This window comes from Astatotilapia calliptera, chromosome 3 (genome assembly GCF_900246225.1).
Source record: "Astatotilapia calliptera chromosome 3, fAstCal1.2, whole genome shotgun sequence".
Taxonomy (NCBI): Eukaryota; Metazoa; Chordata; class Actinopteri; order Cichliformes; family Cichlidae; genus Astatotilapia; species Astatotilapia calliptera.
The window spans coordinates 27,852,223-27,871,723 of NC_039304.1; the positions used below are offsets into that span (position 1 = coordinate 27,852,223).

At 41.8% G+C, this 19,501-nt stretch overlaps 3 protein-coding genes across 4 annotated transcripts in view; 2 read left to right on the plus strand and 1 right to left on the minus strand.

The window, feature by feature from the left end:
- Positions 1–5,903: 5,903 nt before the first annotated feature.
- LOC113019121 (lysophospholipid acyltransferase LPCAT4-like) lies at positions 5,904–16,356 on the plus strand. Of its 2 annotated transcripts, XR_003271950.1 has the most exons (14): positions 5,904–6,309; positions 7,709–8,072; positions 8,435–8,547; positions 8,666–8,726; positions 9,059–9,117; positions 9,526–9,560; positions 10,041–10,095; positions 10,407–10,489; positions 11,196–11,321; positions 11,432–11,585; positions 11,775–11,867; positions 11,949–12,087; positions 15,154–15,282; positions 16,295–16,356. XR_003271950.1 is itself a non-coding variant. In XM_026162650.1 (13 exons), exons 1-13 carry the CDS (start codon positions 6,220–6,222, stop codon positions 13,760–13,762), a joined length of 1,530 nt encoding a protein of 509 aa, XP_026018435.1. In that variant the 5' UTR covers positions 5,904–6,219; the 3' UTR covers positions 13,763–14,121. The 2 variants fall into 2 exon arrangements, 1 of the variants encoding a protein (XP_026018435.1); XM_026162650.1 differs by lacking the exons at positions 15,154–15,282; positions 16,295–16,356 and adding an exon at positions 13,605–14,121.
- LOC113019120 (uncharacterized) lies at positions 14,326–18,707 on the minus strand. The gene is made up of 7 exons (XM_026162649.1): positions 18,502–18,707; positions 17,042–17,540; positions 16,857–16,957; positions 16,512–16,717; positions 16,265–16,393; positions 15,133–15,210; positions 14,326–15,017 (listed from the first exon to the last, which is right to left on the minus strand). The coding sequence occupies exons 1-7, from the start codon at positions 18,617–18,619 to the stop codon at positions 14,511–14,513; spliced, it is 1,638 nt and encodes a 545-aa protein (XP_026018434.1). The 5' UTR covers positions 18,620–18,707; the 3' UTR covers positions 14,326–14,510.
- A 331-nt stretch (positions 18,708–19,038) lies between these two features.
- nop10 (NOP10 ribonucleoprotein homolog (yeast)) overlaps positions 19,039–19,501 on the plus strand; it is a 4,493-nt gene continuing 4,030 nt past the window's right edge. The window contains exon 1 of the mRNA XM_026162652.1: positions 19,039–19,292. Within this exon, the coding sequence (XP_026018437.1) occupies positions 19,239–19,292 (54 nt within the window). The 5' untranslated portion in view covers positions 19,039–19,238. The remainder of the gene's footprint in view (positions 19,293–19,501) is intronic.

The following is a 19,501-nucleotide window of genomic DNA, read 5'->3' on the forward strand; positions in this document are numbered from 1 at the left end:
CTGCTGTCATGTCCTCCATCATTCCTGAATTCTGACTCGATTCTCTTTCATTCACATAGTCAAATCTTGAAGTGTTCCTTTAATCGTTTTGAGAAGTATATGCACTCACTCAAAAACAGTTGTACACGTATGCCCAATAACGTGCCATCTGAATGTGTAGCTCAATAAAAGACATGACAAAGCTAATATAAGTTTTAAAAAAGTTGACTATAACCGGGGTGCACATAAGTGGTACACAGGTGCGCATGTGCTGTCAAAATAAAAGACCAGATAAGAAGTTGCAACGCGTGTTTGCGTACATAAGATTTTCATAAGAGGACAGACATTTGTTCAGAACTCTTAAAGATGTCGAAGAAGTAAGCTCCTTTAAGCAATTACTTTGGTGTTCCTCCACCTCCAAAGAAATGTCAGGAGTCCAAACTGCAAAAGAAGCGCATATAGTGGTTGCAGGAGGTGAGCTGGTTAACTTCTTTGTGCTCACGCTGTTGCTCTACAGGGTTGTGAAAGAAGCTGAGTAATAATGGGCAAGATAATGATATTTAAAAACTGAAGAGCACAATGAAATAGATAAAAGGCTGCAAAAGTAGTGCAAAACCTCTTAAAACATCTGGTGGAATATCTCACAACTGCTCACGTTAATCAGTAACACTGCCTGCTGTAAACCGAGGATTCCCAGAGAGCATGAGCAAAGTAGCTGAACATTTAAAGAAAAAAATAAAGCCGCAAAGAGTCTGGGTTAAAATTTATCTCTGAAACACGCACTGGATCTGGGTGAATGTATGTGACCTTTTACCCCTCGAGGGCACGCCGTCTCAAACGCAAACAAAACCAGCATCGCTGTGTTTATAAGGGCGAGTTAAAACTCCATCATGCAAGGAAAGAAAAAAAAACATATAGATAATAAAGAAGATCCAGAACCATGCTGCAGCGCTCTCTAAACTCTGAGACAGGTCGAAAAACTCGAAATCAGAGAAACCTCATCCCTAAAGAGGAGATGGACTGTCGCCCACAAACACAGTATGTTACACGCTTTGTTCCAGCCTTGCGTTTGGATAAGTTCAGCAGTAATTCAGCTCTATACAAAGAGTCCTCTCACCCTTTGAAATATCCGGCTTGTTGGGAAAAAGTTGACAAAAGTTTCCAAAATTGTACATCATGAAAAAAAAAATAGAAAACATTAAACAACTGTATGAACAGAATCAATGTTTTAGAACATTTGACCTGTTTTATACTTCAATTTCTTCAATTTTATATATCCGCAGGTTAATTTGGAGCATACTTTGATCTTGCTCTCTCTGCTTCTTAGCGCCTAATTATTCATGTTCAAAGGTTGAAGGTGAAAAGTGAGAAAGCTAAACGTTAACCGACTTTTAACCTACAAGTTGTAACTGGCAAATCTTATATAAATACGTCTCTGCGCCGAAGGCTAAAGGCCTCAGACAAATGATCAGCCAGCGTAGTGAACAATTAGTGCAGAGGGCACGCAAAAGGCAAAGTTCAAAAAGCTGGAAAGTAGGACATGAGGAAAGTGTCTAAAGAGTTTGACTGTGAGACACGAGGAGAGGAATGGTGGCGTGAGGCTGTAAAGGAACAAAGAGAAACAGGACAGAGTGAGATGAAAAAAACATTAAAACTCGTTCTAATATCAATGACTCAACAGGGAGAGAATCGGGACAGTCTTTGATCCTGTTTCTGTGAAAAACCAAACTAGTATCTGTTCTAGGGAAGGCTTTGGGGAGCACACCGGGTCTCGTTTCAGGAAGAGAATCAGGAACATGTCACATTTTTTATGATCTATGTCTGCCTTGCAGCACTGATCAGGCAGTGATGATCAGGAGTTGTGTTTGTTTATCCCAGTCAGTGTCGGGGCTGCAATGCAACCCCTCTGAAAACGCTTTATTGGCCACATTTATGGTCGTGTGTGCTGCGTTTTGTGTTATTTACCATGTGATTGTGTTCTCTGTGCAGTTATATCTCCATAGAGATGCACATCAACAAGAAAGTTGCAGCATTGTATTTGTTTCTACTGTCGGGTACCACGTGTAACACATTGGGACACAACCATGCGGTAATTAACACAAGCTGGATCAATACATAAGTTGGTTTGTAGGATCTACCAAGACTCACTGCAGAGCTCTAAATTAGCTGTTACCGTGATCCAGTGCCCTCTGTATTCCACAGAGGGCATAAAACATGGACATAGCTGCTGTGACTTGATTTTTGGATCTAATCTCTTCATTTTGAAGCCTCAACTTTGGTGTCTTGGCATCTGCCATTTGGTGGTTTTGGAGCCAGAAGTCACCTTATCTGGATGACACAGTCGAGTGCAGATTTATCAACTCATTGCTATCAACAGCTGATAGCAAATTGCCTCTATAAAGAGTGTACGTGTGCAACAAAAGACAGAGCTGTGAAAAATTATTTGCCCACTTTCTAATTTCTGAGGGTTTGTTTTTTTTTTTGCACATTTGTCACACCTACATTTTTCACAAATTTTTAGACAAATTTCAGACAGATTTTAATATTAGACAAAGATAAACCAAGTAAAAAGTTGTTTTTAAAGCTGCCCAGTAGGCACGCCCAGCCATTATTAGGAGCTGTGTGACAAAGTAAGGCTGGCTAAAAGATCCTAAACAGCTAACAAACAAAGTCACTGACATCTGTCAGTCTGGAAAAGGTTATAAAGCCACTTCGAAGGTTTTGGGACTTCACAGTCATCCACAAATGGAGAACACTAAGAAGTGATCGAGCTACTAAAACTTCTCCAAGATCACGTCGACGACTTATTCGGGACGTCACAAAAGACCCCAGAACAACATGTAAAAACCTGAGTTAAGGTCAGAGTTCACGATTGATTAATAAAAAAGAGACTGGAAAGAAATGGGAGAGTCCAAGGAGGAAACCCACTGCTGACCAAGAAGAACACAAATGCTTGTCTCATAGTTACCAAATAACATCCTGATGATCTCCAAGAGTTTAGGAGAATATTTTGTTGAGTGATGAGGCAGAAGCAAACGAGTCGTAGATTCATGAAATGAGGGTGAAAGGAGGGCCTTTAACGCAGGGACAGTAATCCAGAGAGAGACAGGGGCAGGGGAGAAACCTCAGCATGCTATTAATAAATAACCCCCAGTGGGTTTATGCAAATAGAAAAGTAGGACAAAAGAAGTAGAGTTAGGAGCCAGAAGAAATACGGACTGAAGTGAGAAAAGGTTGTAGAAGGTGGGAAGGTTGGAAAACACCTTGGTGTTAGCTGTAACTGTGATAACTAGTTTAGGTTTTAGTTTCGTTTTAAATCAGTTTGGTGGATTTGCAGTTTTTATGATTTGAAAATGTGTTTTCTTTAGTCAGAGGTGGACTTTAACTTCATCCCCGACCACTTACAGTAAACCACTCAGTTATTTAGGGCTGTCACCATATCAGATTTTCTTCACATGATTAAAATCATTTAATGATATGATTGGATGTCTGGTACAGAAGATAAAAACTGAATAAAAAATAGCGCTAAGCTGTATTTTTTGTCTGTTTTTGGCAACTGAATTAAAATAGAAGAGAGAGTTTGTATATATAACTGTAAGTGAGCAGGTATACCATCAACCAGACACTGGAACTACTGTAGCTGTCTCTGATACTAGTAAATGGCCTGTATTTATATAGCGCTTTACTAGTCCCTAAGGACCCCAAAGCGCTTTACATATCCAGTCATCCACCCATTCACACACACATTCACACACTGGTGATGGCAGCTACATTGTAGCCACAGCCGCCCTGGGGCGCACTGACAGAGGCGAGGCTGCCGGACACTGGCGCCACCGGGCCCTCTGACCACCACCAGTAGGCAACGGGTGAAGTGTCTTGCCCAAGGACACAACGACCGAGACTGTCCGAGCCGGGGCTCGAACAGGCAACCTTCCGATTACAAGGCGAACTCCCAACTCTTGAGCCACGATCGCCCCAACACCTCTATCAATTTTGGGTCCTGAAACTGATTGTCTCGTTTTCATGATACGTTTTCTGATGTGATGCCCATAATGACTGAGGTTCTTTTAGACAACATCAATTTGGAGGGAAAATGAGGGCAGGTGCTAATTTTCAGTTAGCTTCCAAAGCTTTGGCGAAGTTCGGCTCATATGACATTGTATTAATTGTAAAATGCAATTGTTGGATATTTGTTTGACTTGTAGTAGCAGAAAAGTTGGAATTCTGCAAATAACACATTTTTAAAGCTTATTAAATTATTCATGTCAAGCTGCGTTATCTTTGACATTTTTCACAGATTCGAGTAAAGAAATCTGAGCTGATTATGTTTTGTTTTTGTGACAAACTGCTAGAAACAAAGAGCCCAGTTAGGTGACTTTTTATGCTTGAATGGTCATAGGAGAGTACCAAGTGGCTTAACAAACAAAAAAATCTACCTTTTGTCAATGGTCAAGTACAAGGACTGGACTAAAATTAATGATAATAATGGATTGCATTTATATAGCGCTTTTCGAGACCCTCAAATCGCTTTACAATTCCACTATTCATTCACACACTGGTGGAGGCAAGCTACAGTTGTAGCCACAGCTATCCTGGGGCAGACTGACAGGAGCGAGGCTGCCATATCGCGCCATCGGCCCCTCTGGCCAACACCAGTAGGCGGTAGGGTAAAGTGTCTTGCCCAAGGACACAACGACAGAGAGCCCGGGGGGATCGAACCGGCGACCTTCCGGTTACAGATACGTGCTAGCCTTATATGTGTGTCCCAAAACTGCATAAAATTACTAAAAATTTTCTGATATGGCTCAAAAAAGGTTTGCCAATTTATCTACGCTTCCAAACTGAAACCCAAAGAAGAGCAGAGGTGCAGCCAAAATAACTGAAATAATATTCAGGCTAACTCTCAGAATTGCACCACATACACAGTGTTTGCCTCACATTTAGTTTGGTGACATCTGGTTTCCCTTCTGAGCACATTTATGAATGTAGTTTGTTAGTGTTGATGACTGATGACACTCAAATATAGTAACTTCTGGCTGCAAAAATCGACAGTACGGCAGCTAACATGCTAACACTGAGGCGTCAAACTGAGTCCAAGACCAGTGGATGCCTTATTGTGGCTACAAAAATCTTTTGTTAATGCGTCACATCATATTTGAGAGTTGTCTTTCATATTGGGTATGATACAACCACCAGTTTCTAGGGAAAAATGTATATGGAAAAACTGGATAAAAGTGGTTAGTGGAGGTTGCTGATTGGTTGCAAATAAGAGTATAGCTTTGGTTGCTGTTAGATTACCAGTTTTTAATTTTTTTACCCACTAACTACTAGCCTGACGGTAGTAAAACTTGAAAAAGTACAATCCCAAATAGAAATGGAGAAAACTGTGCCTTAATAACATATAGCCAATGGAAGGTGGGTTTATAAAACCAGTCAGCATAAAAGTTTAACTCAAGCATTTGAACACACTGTCAATGCTGTGTTAAAACTAAAATAAAATGTGTTCTATTTTTTAAATATAGAAACTCATTTGAATGAATATTTCAGTTTAATTATAAATTAAATTATATTTTAATTTAACTCAGCCACCTCATTCAGAGTAAGTAACTATCTCTCTAGCACCTCCTGGTGGCTCCAAACTAAATTGCAGCCAAAACCTGTATGGTCCGTATGTTATATACAGAGCTAATATGATATTTGACAGGCTGAGATGCATATAATGGGTATTTGGGACTTCTATGAAATTAAAATGACATTTTAAAGTGTAATTTGTAACTGTTCCCTGGTGTAAGTGAGCTTCTGTACCTTCACCTAGGTAAAGTTTACCTCTCACCCAGCACTTTGACTTCAGGGCTCAGTGGCGTGGGCTGAGCGACTTGTAAAGGGGCGGGACAGGTGATGAAGTAACAAACAGAGGGTATAAATTCTTTAGTATGTGTGCGGTTTGGCCATGAGGACAGTAGAAACTGAAAAATTCGTGGTTTCTGCTAGCTTATCTTTGTTTCTAAGGGTGTCCGAGCTAGCATCAGCTAACACTCAGGTTTTCAAACTCCAAACTGCCAAGGACACTTTTCCGAAAAAAGAGAGGTGCTGAGCAATGAGCGCACCCTGACCAGTTTTTCCCTTTCTTTTTTTCTTTCCTCTGGCATTTTTAGATAAACTTTCAGCAGCAAAGGAGCCTGAATCACATTTTGAACTTTTTATAGTTAGTAAAACTTGTTTTTTTTTTGCTAGTTCGCCATGGAGAGGAAGAGCAGCAGGGCTGCTACACAGGAGTACCCCAACCCTTTCATTCATGAGCTGAAGCTGACCAAGGCGCAGTGGATCAAGGTACTCATTACATGTATTGATTTTATGCTTGGAAGTAGGGCAGGATGTCAGGCAGACCTACTGCCCTGCTTTAAACAGTTAATCTTCTGCTTAACCAGGGACCCTTGCTAACTCTGGGTTTGTCTCCGGTTTTTGGAGGTTATAAAGGTAATCCGCAAAATGCTAATTTATGCTACCAGATGTGATTGCCTGTTTTATTTTGTTTTAAAAGCTCAGTTTCCCACATATTTCTGCTTAAAATTAACTTAAAACATAATCAGAATTAAAATAATCAAAATCCAATTAAATAATCAAAGTGAGTAAATGAAACGGGAATGTTAGATGGATATTTATTTATTGAGGAAAATTATCTACTATTATTAGAAAAAGTATGTAAAAATCTCCTTTTCTGGTCCTTTTTTGTTATTTCCTCTGTAAATTTTGGTATGAATTTCTCAATTAATGTAACCTGATTTTCCCACGCTTTTACTGTAATTAGTAATCAAATTTAGCAAATAAAATTAGTTAATTACTTAATAAGTATAAGGACCCAATAGTAATTACCTAAAATTGGGAAAAATATCTAAAAACTTCTATTCTGACCTTTTTCTCTGAATGTATAACTTGATATAACCTAAATCATCAACCAATTTTTACATATTTTTGCTGTAAATAGATTAAAAACCAAACAAACTGAACAGATTAAATAAGGCTGAGGAAAATGCTCCATTAGTGATTTTAGAGAAGTGTGTCTCTAGGAGCAGCAGTGAATTTAAAGGTTATATTAGAGGTAAATGCTTTGATTCAGGGATGGGGTGAAACTATTTAACTTTTAGGTCTGTTCTCAGACTGTATGTTGGTGACTTTTCTTAAGGCAAATGATGTAGTGAAGGTCAGACGTTAAATCTTTTGTCAGGTTTTTCATGGTCAGATCTACCCATGCCACTTATCGAGCCTTATAGACCTTTTATAATGGGTTATACACCAAGTCACATTAACCTGCTAACATACAAACTCACATCTACTTTTTTAAAACTCAGTTCTTCCGTAATGAGGCATCTCTGTTTTGCTATAGAGATTATAAATCCAAATCATAGTGTTTCTGTACAGAGTATATAAATATTACACATCTGTAAACCAGATGTTTGTTTGGATCTTCTTTGAAAAGTTCGTTTGAACCTTGACACGGAGGAGTTCACTGTAGTTGCTTGTACCCAGATCATCTATATTTTGGTCTTCTAATGATGCTAACATACTATTACGCATACAAACGAGAACTAAAGCGTTTTTTTCATCAATTGTGTGTTTTTTAAGAATTATTTTTCTTAAAAATGAATGAAAGCCATGATGATGTGTTTCACTTGATGGGACCCCTGCATTATGTTTAAACAACTCTAATTTTAGCCCTCTGATCCTGCAGGGCATAATCCTGGGCTGCACCCTGCTCCCCATACGGGTCTTCCTGGCGTGGATCTTGTTAATCGCTGCTTGGATCGTCGCTGTGCCGAGATTGGCTGGCCTGTCTCAGGAGGAACGCTCCAAACCCTTATCAGGCTGGCGCCGCTGGTTGTTCCACCCGATCCTGTGGCTGCTGGGTCGTGCAGTGTTCTTCTGCGTGGGCTTCCATTGGGTTAAGGTGAAAGGTCGTAAGGCGGATGTGAAGGAGGCGCCGATCCTGGTAGTGGCGCCCCACAGCAGCTTCTTGGACATGGTGATCATGTTTCCAGCCGGGGTGCCGTCAGTTGTGTCGCGGTCGGAAAACATAAACCTGCCGGTCATAGGAGGTGAAGAGAGAGATGGAATTTGTTTACTTTGCCATTGTTTATACACCTGGAAGCACCTGTTGGATCGCTAAAGAGTTTCTTTTTAAAGTATCCTGATGGGAGCTGTTGGTGTTTCTTTGTTTTGCTGACTGAGACACAGTTCACATTTTACAGGCTGAGCTGTCACTTTAGTCATTTATTGAGGTCTAGCTTGCGTTTGCAGTATAGACAGGATGCCCACGTACTGTGTAGTAATATCTAAAGTAAAAAATGAAGATGATCCAGTGACAAGATCAGGAGCTTCACTCCTCTAGCTTCTAATCTGCTCTATCTGCTCTAATAGTTCCTGATTAGATTTCTGGGATTTTTTTAAAATGTTTCAGCTCTGCTGGAGTGCAATCAGTCTGTTCTTGTGAGCAGGAGGGATCCTGAGTCCAGGAAAGAAGCCGTCTCAGAGCTAAACAAGAGGGTCACCTCCGATGGATCCTGGCCTCAGGTGAGATGTTTTTGTGTCACTCGATACTCTTGTGGGTCATGTCGTCTTTCTGCTAAAAGGGATCATTAATATATTCAAGTATAAAGACTGAAACTGCCCTTTCTTCATACCTGCATAGATACTGATGTTTCCTGAAGGAACCACAACTAATGGCCGCTGTCTGCTCAGATTCAAGACTGGTGAGTTAAATCTACACACAGAGACAAAGAAAACCCCCTAAAACATAAATAAAATCTCACGTGATGCCATGTTTCATTAAAAACTAAACCTAATAATAATAGTGATTAAAAAAAGTTAAAAACACTGTTTCTGAGATCTTAAGCAGCAGATTTGGGTTGTAAAAGAACAAATACATGGAGGTTAAAAGCATATCTAATCGTGTTACATGCTTTGAGCTTCGACTCCTCTCACTCCGTGTCTCAGGCGCTGAGCACTCGACGTAATAGGAGGAATCAAAGATTGAGAAGTGAGTGAGGAGTTCTGTCTTATTTCTGCGTCTCTGTCACATCAGGTGCTTTCGTTCCCGGCGTCCCCGTCCAGCCCGTCGTGTTGCATTACCCCAACGAGCTGGTGAGTAAAATCATTAAAGCAGCAGCTTGATCTGCTAGTTATCAGCAACACAGCAGCTTTTTGTGAATGAAACCAAACTTTTTTGTCAATTACGACGAGGACAAAACCTCCATGACATGAAATGTAATAAATTGTAATTGTACGACAATGCAGAGGCAACATTTAGTTTCCTGCCAGTAGAGTTATGTGTTGATTTGGGGGTGGGTTTTTCAGGCAAGCTTTCACTTGTTTTGCTGCCTGTAGTTAATCTGAATGAATGCACTGTGGCGTTTGCACACGCTGGGTCCTGTCAGCGTGTGCAAACGGGGGAAATGAAATACTGTTAAAGTCATACATGCTGTGAGAAAATGCGTCACTCAGACTGATGCTAAACAGTTTAATGCAAGCTTTTCTCTGACTCTCCCTCAGGATACTATTCGCTGGACATACAAAGGAAGCAACTGGTGAGTCTGCTCACTTCTCCAGCTCAGAATCTGTGTGTTTGACATTTTGAGGCAGCACAAGGAATCAGCTGGAAGCCTCCTGGACTTTGGACCTTTTTTTAAACTCTTTTACTTTCTGAATTTGCTCATGGGCCTGAGAAATGCTGCTCATGAGTTTTAACTAATACACAGAAAGTGAGTATTAGCTTGTTAGCTTTGCATCAGTGTTATAAATCCTGAATGGTTAGTTATACAGAGGGCTACTTAAAAAAGAATGAATTTAACAGACAGTTCAGACAGTTAAATCTGAGACTGAATGTAAGCACAGGTCCCTTTTTTAGCATCAGCAATCAGTTTATTTAAGAAAAATATGTAATAATGAGTCACATATATTACAATGAATTACTTCTTAGGGCTGAAAGTTGTATAAGTGGAAGAAAATAGATGGATGTGTGTATTTTGGAAAAAATAACCAATATCTTCCTGTTTTTGTCTCGTTAGGTTTCAGGTGCTGTTTCACACGCTTTCACAGCCGTGCACCAACATCACTATTGAGGTAAGAGCTCACCGAGGTCAACCACCACGCTTGTTATCAATCATTAGACGTTATCAGCACATCTGATGATGTAAAGGTGTACACAATGTGCGTTTGGCGCAGGTGATATCAGCAGTGGAGGGTGTGAGCGGAGGTGTGGCAGAGATTACGTCTTCAGTTTTTAGAGCTGCTTTGACAGCGCACGTGTCTGCAGACGAGATCCTCTGCGTGCGTTTGTGTTGATTCGTGTGCCTGCCTCTCTATTGAGCTGTTACTGTTGTCTAGACGCTGTAAACACACAAATCAATGTTTGCCTGTTTATTGTGCTGCAGTTCCTGCCGGTTTACACTCCGTCCGAGGAGGAGAAGAAGGACTCCAGACTCTTTGCAGGCAACGTTCAGAAAGTCATGGCGAGGTGAGACCCACGTCACACAGCTGCTTTTATGCCATGCCGAACTAAAACGTGTGACCCTCCAAACTAAAAGGAATCACAGAAACCACTGAACACATGACAAAAACTGCCTATTTTCTGCATCCAGTGTCCTGCAGGACTGTGCGGCTTAGCTGGGCCTTCATCTGAGACCCTGACATGTCACACTCAGCTGTTTTAGCAGTATTGTGCTTTACATAAGATGAATCCACCTGATTACAGCCAGTTAAGGCTCATTGATCGCCTCATAAGAGTTTTGGATGTTGTGTTTTTATAAGTGTACTGTCGTTAAAGATGTCTCATTATCATTCTGAAATGAAACTCAAACTAGCTTTAGCTGTTTTAAATAAAAAAGGCTTGCTGAAAGGCACCTGCTGTTGGTTTTTCTGGTATCTCAGGGACCAAATATTTGTATAATGACTTCGGTGTAGGAAGAATAAATATCTACATTAGTTGTTTTTGTTGGTGTATGTGTAAACTGCACTTTGGAGTCACATTGATCCTAACAGAGCTCACAGCCAGTGTTTCCATTTAGAAAGAAGAAAATGTTAGAATAATAACAGAATCATCCAGTAATTCAAATAGAATCACTCCAGACCTGAAAGGACTCTTCAGGCAGATTAAAGGGAAATCTTTGTTTGACTTTGTGTCAGTTGTTGTAATCTGTTTGCTTTTTTCTTCTGTATGTTAGCGCTCTGGGAGTCCCTGCCTCAGACTACGTGATGGCAGGCCGGATTCCAGTCAGTAAGCTGAATGACCTCTCTGTCCCGCTTGAGTCTCCTGGGAAAGAAGCAATGACACTTCTATACAGAAAAGGGTGAGAGCCCGTTTGGATTTACCTTTTACTAAATCTGGTTTATTTATCACGTGAGAAACTCCTCCTCATCCTCTCCTCACACTGTGGTCTTTGTCCTCCTCTCCTATCAGTCTGGGCCCACGTGATGTAGAGGCAGCGTTGGACAGGATGATTGACAGGTGTCGCTCAGGAGCCGAGGGCACAAAGGCCAACGCAGAGGAGCTCGCCTCCATTCTCGGGCTTAACAAAAAGACAGCCATCCACATCTGCAGCCTCTACTCTAAGGTACTCTTATTGTTAGAGCCAGCCAAGCTCTTCCTCAGCCACAGATGTTCCAGATGTTTTGATTTTTGAGGCTTGTCAGTTTATTCAGTAGCATATGAGTTTGCTGAAGGAAGCAGAGCAGAAGAAAGGCCACCAAAATAAAAGCTCAGGTGACAGAGAACGTGTTTTTGTGTGCTTGTTTTGTTTCAGGATGACACTGTGGACCTCAGACACATCTACTTCAATATGGCAGCCATTATCGGACATGTGGACGAGATCTCTCTGTTTCACTCTGCTTTCGCTGTAAGTTCTGCTCTCTTAGATTCGTATTTCGAGCAGACCTCTTGTTTTTGTCGGTGATGACACAGCCGTCTTGTGTTGCAGGCGTTCGACAGAGAGGGCAGAGGCAGTCTGACTAAAGAGGAGCTGACCGAGCTCATGGGAGCACTGCTGGGTGTTCCTCAGCAGAGCACCGAGGAGCTCTACGACACTGCCACCGAGGACCAGGAGCAGCTCACTGAAGGTGAGAGTCAAACGGCGAAGCAGCTGCTGACGGCACATCGCTGTGCAGCCGCTGGAGATTATAGAGCTGCGTGTTAGCGTTGTTGCATACAAACTACAAACTCGTGGTGAGTGTGAGGATTAGCGAAAAAGGTGCAGACACAGGAAGTTTTAGCCGCTTGTCAAGTGATGAAGCATCGACCTTGCTTGGTTGAGGCTAATATCTGCTTTAACGTGTTGTAGTGTATTGTGTTTTATTTTATTTAAACAAGCCCCTAAAAATAATCAGTGGTCACTGTGGGCTTCTCTGGCTGTTTATTAGCACCGTTTATGTGCAGCACATCTTTAAGCTCAGTGTTTAAAGGCTTACAAGGTTCACGGGTCACCAGACACAGAAGTGAGTGCCCCATAAAAGAATCACTCTGAGTCTGCCTAAGATTTCAGTGGCTACATGAAGCAGAGGATCAGGACGTTTTGATAGCCAGTAATACAAACCACACAGCAGCATATTAATTACTAACCTTGTGTTGTGGATCGATCCTCTCAGCTGTTCTCCTGACTGTTTGCCATATGATTTCATTTGTCTCTGCCCATCAGGGACCTTCACATTGATTTTTATTGAGGGGAAAACGCTCATGCTCCAGCTTCACTGTGCTAATGTGTTTATATTACCCTAACCATAGCCTGTAGCTAGCCACCAGGCAGTGCACTGTTATATCCCAGCTAGCCCAACTTCAATAATCCCACAAATATAGCTGCTGTTTATTTCCTGTTGTCATTTATGTGTGAAGTAACAGCAGAGCTGCACGTTTTAGCTTATTAGAAATCCCTCAGTAAGAACGCTTTGAACTCTAGGTGATGCTGCAGTGTTTGAGCTTAGGAGCCAAACAAGAGTTTGGACTCACTAACAACTAATCGTGTCAGAAAAACACGGGATAACAAAAACTTTGAAACCACAAACTGGAATATTGAGGCTGAATTTCCAACTGAATTTCGTGTTTCCAATGGGAATAATGCATGTCGACATTTGATGTGCAACACTACATGAAACACAAGGCTGGAAGGAAGATAACTCAAAGGATTAAGAACCCACGAGGGCCATCACATCCACCAGCAGAGAGTTACGTCTGTAAATAATAAACTAGCTGCATTAACACAGGAGCATAAACACATAGCTAGCCTGCAGGACCATGTTTGTGGGCTTCTTTGATGAAGTCCTCAGTTTAATGTGACAGCTCTTTTACTCAGCTCAGGTTTTTTGTACTTATTTACTGTTGACAGTGATTAAAATAACCTCTTTGCTCCCCGAGCCTGGGGATCTGGGCCTCTGCATCAGCCGACTGAAAAGCCAGTTTTGTCTAGTTTATTAGTAACTTTATATTTTATACTACAAATTTCTATCAGAAAAAATAATCATCAAACCTAGAGGATACATGTGTTTAACCTGAGCTTGGTCTTCACTGAGCTGTGGTGCCTTGTGCTGTGTTAAACTAAACTGAGGGGGATGGGAGGAGCTAAAATGTCTTCACATTTCCATAGAGAGCTTGCTGCTCGTGTTGACAACCCACCCGATATATCAGAAAGTGACAAAGGAGATCCTGCAGTCCAAGAGACTGCCATCCGCCAACGGGACGTCTGTGAACAACAATAGAAGCCTCCTGAACAGCTCCGTTAATGAGGACAAGAAGTCCGAATGATGATCTCCTCTCTGTAATTGGACCTTCTTTGTGTTTCCCCAGAGTGCACGATGGCGGGGCCAGATAGAAACAGAACAGAAACAGCTAAAGATTGTATTTTCAGCTTTTAAGTCTTTTTTTCCAGCTGTTATGTTTCAAAAAGTGTTACATATCCTATTAGTCTGCACCGACACAGAAAAGCCAAAAAAAGAACCTCTGAGGTTTAAAGTTAGTCTGAGTGATGCTGCTGTGGTGCTCTGAGGTGTGAGGACAGCTCCTGTTTTTTTTTCATCCTCATCGTGTACAGTCACTGTCATTTGTATTTATAACCTTTCCACTCATATGTGTTTTAGTGACTTTTGTGTTGTTAAAGGGATAACGATGATGATGATGATAGTAATGATGATAATTGCATGTGCAAAAACAAAGTATACTCTGGAAGATTTATTCTGTGTGAATGAACCATGTTTACATTTAACAATAAACTGTGAATTCATTTATAAAACCTTGTTTGTTTTCCCGCCTTAAGCGCCTGTAACAGATCAAACTGCAGCAGGAAATGGACGTTAAGAGTCCTGAGGTGTTTGTCACAAATAAACATCATTTTTCTCTTACTCATTTATTTTTCTTTCAAACTGTTGCTCCTAGCTTCTTTTGGCTTTCCTGCTTTTTTTGTGGGACTCTACTCCAGTTGCTCCATTGCCGTCCCTGCGTTTTCTCCCGAGCGTCCCCTCTTCCCGCCGGCTTGGTTGTTTGACGCGGGTGATTTTTAAACTTGGGGCATTGTGTCGCGAAAAATCCCTTCAACGTTGGGACTCTTGAGCTGTTTCTTCTTTGCCGGCTCCAGAAACTGCTCTGCAGTGCTCATTAGTTTTGTTTCCCGGCTCCGCTTTCTCTTAAATGACTGGGTTCCTTGTTTTTTCTGCAGTTTTTTCTTCTCCTTGTCTTTCTCTGTTCCACGTGTTCTTTTAAGGACCGCAGCAAGCGCTTCGAGAATGTTGGTCTTGGGTTTGGTCTGGTTCTCCTCGCTCGCCTGAACCTCCTGTTCGAGAGTTTTGGGTGAAGGCGGTTCTTCTAAAAGGTTTGAAAGCAGGAGGGGGGAGCAGCTGATCCCAACTTCATTCTGGGATGAATTTTGTCCGTTTCTATTGGGGCTACTTGCAAAGAGGGAGCCTGGAGCGTCCAAAGAGAGTGACTGTGAAGATACCGAAGGTGTTTCTCCGTAGAAATGATCGCTGTTTGCAGGACATGGAGGCAGCTCCTCCTGCAAGATCATCTGTAGAGCAAGAGAACAAACAAAATATCCCCTAAACATTCATTTTCAATAAATGCTTATGTTTTTGTTTTTTAATTATTGTTACTGTACTGTATCAGTATTTAAAGGATGCTACCTCTTGCTCTTCTTCAAAAAGGTCCTGGCTGGCAGAGAGGAGAGGCATGAGGGCTTCGATATTCACCGTGGACTCCACCTGGCACAAAGAGCAAAGGCAACAGTTTGAACAACAAAACATCATAAAAAGGGCTAATACTCAGGAAGTGCTGTGAGCAAAATGTGCTGCAAGTATAGTTGCAAAGCTTTTTTATGAGTGAAACATGTTTTTATTAAACATGTGAACATAATACAAAACAAACTCTTGTAGGGGATACAAAGTTAGAGAAATACAATTTTTTGAAATTACGAGGATCATGCACATCTAGTACCAGCAGAGCGTAGTGGTCAGCGGGACACAAATTTTGTGTCCTTTGCTTTAGCTAGCGGTGAGCGCAGCGTAAGCTGCGTCCAATGTGAAAGGGCCTTCAGGGTCATCCAGGAAAAAAACTGGACTCTAAGTAAAAATCTGTATTCACCAACTAGTTGGCAAGTGGTAGCTAACCAGTTGCAAACCTCCTCCGTCAGTAGTTTTTTATGGAAGACGCCAGCTTGCCTGCAAACACTCGTCAGCTGCACTTTTACAAGCTTCACTATGACTCTGCAATTAGTTGACAAGTATTTGCAGACATGCCAGACCCTTCTTAGGACCACATTCTCCTAGCTACACCCAGCTACCTCCAGCAACCACTAACCGACCACAGGGAGGTTACACATTTTCCTGAACAGCTGGAGGATGGTGGACAATCTGAGGGAAACTGTCCACTCACACTAAAGCCTCACCTGCTTAATCATTCTTTTTCTCTACAATGGGCCCCAAAACATACAAAACATAGCTTTGTGTTTTATGCAGTAAATCCTCAAATTATTGACTGAGCCATGAACTCATCATGACGGTGGTTATTGAGCCTGCCGATCAAGTAAGGAGCAGGTTGTTTTCCAGACTATTGCATTCAGATTTAATGTTTACAAACAGAGGCATCGCCCCCTGCTGGCTATTACAAGTAATTCAAATCACAGGACCACAGGTCCCCATCAGCTTTTTCTTAACAGTTGCTAACGGCAACAAATATATAACACTTCACATAATTTATTGGTGTGATGCTGTCTTCCTGCTCTAAATATAATGAAAGGGTTATGCATGGACAGTTTACCTTACTGACAAACTCCTCGTCTCTGCACAGCTCATCCATATACTCCAGGAAGGAACTGTTTTCCATGTTCAGGTACCCAGCCTCTCCATGCTCCTCCTCCCTGGGGTCTTCAGCCTGAGTGGGAAGCAGCTGGAACAGACGAAGGGTAAAATATCTATACACAAACACAGCTTACAAAATGTATTTTTTCTACTTGTGGATGACTTGGTTGAAAAAGGCTGTTTACAGTTTCAATACAACTGCTCACCTGGTCAAAGAAGGACCCTAGGAGACTAAAACATTCGTCAATGGAATGTTTGTTCACTGCTTCCTCATCTAAAGAGGCTGTAGGTCCGGGAAAACAACAGTCCTCTGTAAGACTGGCTGGGATGTTTTCTTTGGGAGTCTTGCTTTCATTGCCTGGTTCGGCTTCATTGCCTGGGTTGCCTTTGTGTGGATTGTTCTTCTGGTCCTCTGTTAGTGAAGACAGACATAGTAAAAACGGGACAATAACTATTAGCTTTTATTTCTCACTACTGTGCTAAAAGTCTAATTAAATTTCAATCATATTTGATTTTTTTTCAGATGGTGGTCAGCTTAGCTGTTCAGGTACCTTTTGCACAGCTCTTTGACCCCTGACCTCCTGACCCTGCATCCACCTCTGTCCTCTGTCTTGATGCTGTTGTCACCTCTGCGGGCGAACTTATGTAGACCCTGTGGCACAAATGGTGGGGTCAGACACAATCAAGACATATCCAGTATTAGTTATTGTAACATGTGCAGTAATAGAGCCCTTACTGGTTTGCACAGTGAGTCTGAGGGAGCAGCACGATCTGCGGACACAGAATTGGTGGGAGGTGCCCGGGCCTGGAGCTGAAGGGCAGCTGTATGTAGGGCTGGGCCTTGTAACTGTAGCTGGGCATGGGCAGCCAGTAGGACTGTTGAGAAGAGTAGGGCCTATACAGGGGCTCGCCAGGCGATAAAGGCTGGAGGTGGAGCGGAGGCGGGTAGACAGCTGGCAGGAGGATTTGGAAGGAGTCCACCTGGGCTGGGAGATGCTGCACAGCATGCTGCTCCTTTCCTGGATGCCAGTCTACTCTATTTCTTTGCCTTTCTGCAGCTCTTGTTTGGGGGACAAATGGATTTACCCTTGCAGCTGAGCTCACAGGATAGAGCTGCTGTTGCTGAAGGTGCTGCCAGTGTTGCTGCTGAAGGTGTTGGTGGGGGTTGGGATGTTGCAGGGAGAATGGAAACAACTGAGCTGGATCCATCCTGGTTCTGTGCGTTTGCTTCTTTACTGTCAGAGATAATAGGGCGATTCATATTGGTGATTTTAACAGTTAAAGGATCGATGAGGATCAAGAAAGACCATTCTGTGTTACACTCTTTTAGATGTCAGAGGTGAAAGCATGATGGGCGGACTGGTTGGAGCTGATAAGAAGGCATCAGTAACTCAAATAAACACTTGTAGGTGCACACAAGGTAAGCAGAAAAGCATATCTGAATGCACAGAAGCAGAAGACCACATCTGGTGTCACTGCTGGCAGCCAAGGACAGGAAACTGAGGCTCCAATTTATACACAATTCCCAAAATTAGACAACTGAAGATTATAAAAACGTTTCCTCTTCTGATGCCCAAAGGCTCGTGTCTTATCTTAAAGCCAGCTTTCACTCTTGCAAACAGGTGCTTTGGAACTCCACGTATGGACAGCTCCACATTAACTAACATGTAAATGCTTAATGTGGTGTAAAGACAAATGTGTCATTAATAACACAACGAGATGTGACCGTGTCACCTACGTGGACATATGTCAGAAACGACAAACAAGCCGAGCCTGAGAAGCTTAGAAGAGCGATCTGCCTTTGAAAAGACCGTAGTAAGAATAAAAACAGTGATGCTGTGGGCTGTGTGCTCTAGCAGAGTATACTCTAACTGTGTGACTGTTAGACAACAACATTACTTAGCCGGGCTCAGTGCATGCAGATAAGTTTTTATTATTAACTTAGTGTTTAGGTGAGGGAGTTTAGATGCTTAAGACTGGGTTAGCTGAACTGGTGGTACAGAGTCACCTCTAATTTCAACACATGCCGTTTAATTTTAACATGAGCAGTTATGACAACCTTTATGAAAACAATCAGTGCTCAGTGAAAGATATCCACACAGTGGTGTTTGCAAACACAAGACAGCCTTTCAGCGTTACATGCACGCGACAGAAACAGTGCACACTGTAGTTAATAGCATTTCTCGGTTGCCTTACCTTTGTTAGTGAAGATAAACGAATCTTCTCTTAGATGCTGTAGTAGGTGCACACTCTGCTCAGACCAAAATTCAAAAGAAACCAAATGAAGGCAAATTTTTGTATGTAAACATTCCATATTTCACCCACCTGATGCACAAGAATTCTGCCCCCCCCCCCCTCCCTCACCCCACACATACACACACATACACACACAAATTACTTTATTTATAGTACAGCTTTTATCCATTGCAACTTTTTATGACATGTGGGCTCATTGTTTTGTTTATTTATTTATTTGTCTCTTTTTGATTGCAGATACAAAGTGCTGTAATGTTTTATGAAGGAGTACAACATAATCATTAACGGAAAAAAGCAAATTATGCAAGAAACTTCAGGTTTAATCTTTTTATCTTATCTTATCTTATCTTATTTTATTTTTTAAAACTGGGTCACGTGACAATAATAAGCGATCGCGTTAATGGCAACAGAGTTCGGATCTTGTCTCCAGGGTGTCGTTTGAGATTCAAACGGAATGCAAAGGGTAGAAAAAGCTAGTGAGACTTCGTTTCCCAGAATGCTCTAAGTGCTGAACCGGATATCCGCTCTTCCGTCCCATAGCGAACCAACGTCCGCTGCACGTGGAAATCCAAGAGAAAAGAGCGCATTACAGCAATTTTTGCGTTGTTTTCGATATAAACAGCTTCGTATACATATTTTGAACCCCTGAAGTGTAAAAACAAACCAGCTCGGTCGGGATGTTTCTGCAGTATTACCTGAATGAAAACGGGGACAGAGTCTACACTCTGAAGGTAAAGTTGTGTTTATCTCCGACATGTTTCCCTTTATTCTTTGTAAACGCGTCTCCGCTGCTAACGTTAACGTAAATGTAAAGAGCTGAAACACCTGGGAAAATGCCCAACTTTAAAATATGGTCTGTTTTTTTATATGTATGTTTGTATACAGTAAACATTACAGCAAAACGTTTCGGGGATTTTATCGTCACGAAGCCACCATACGC

Excerpts from the sequence above, each read along its gene's own strand:
- LOC113019121 (XM_026162650.1), top strand. The coding sequence starts at position 6,220 with ATGGAGAGGAAGAGCAGCAGGGCTGCTACACAGGAGTACCCCAACCCT. Across the intron at positions 11,586-11,774 it reads TCTGCAGCCTCTACTCTAAG|GATGACACTGTGGACCTCAG; the intron begins GTACTCTTATTG and ends GTTTTGTTTCAG. Across the intron at positions 11,868-11,948 it reads TGTTTCACTCTGCTTTCGCT|GCGTTCGACAGAGAGGGCAG; the intron begins GTAAGTTCTGCT and ends CTTGTGTTGCAG.
- LOC113019120 (XM_026162649.1), bottom strand. The coding sequence starts at position 18,619 with ATGGAATGTTTACATACAAAAATTTGCCTTCATTTGGTTTCTTTTGAA. Across the intron at positions 16,718-16,856 it reads GTCAAAGAGCTGTGCAAAAG|AGGACCAGAAGAACAATCCA; the intron begins GTACCTGAACAG and ends CTTCACTAACAG. Across the intron at positions 15,018-15,132 it reads TTTTTGAAGAAGAGCAAGAG|ATGATCTTGCAGGAGGAGCT; the intron begins GTAGCATCCTTT and ends CTTGCTCTACAG.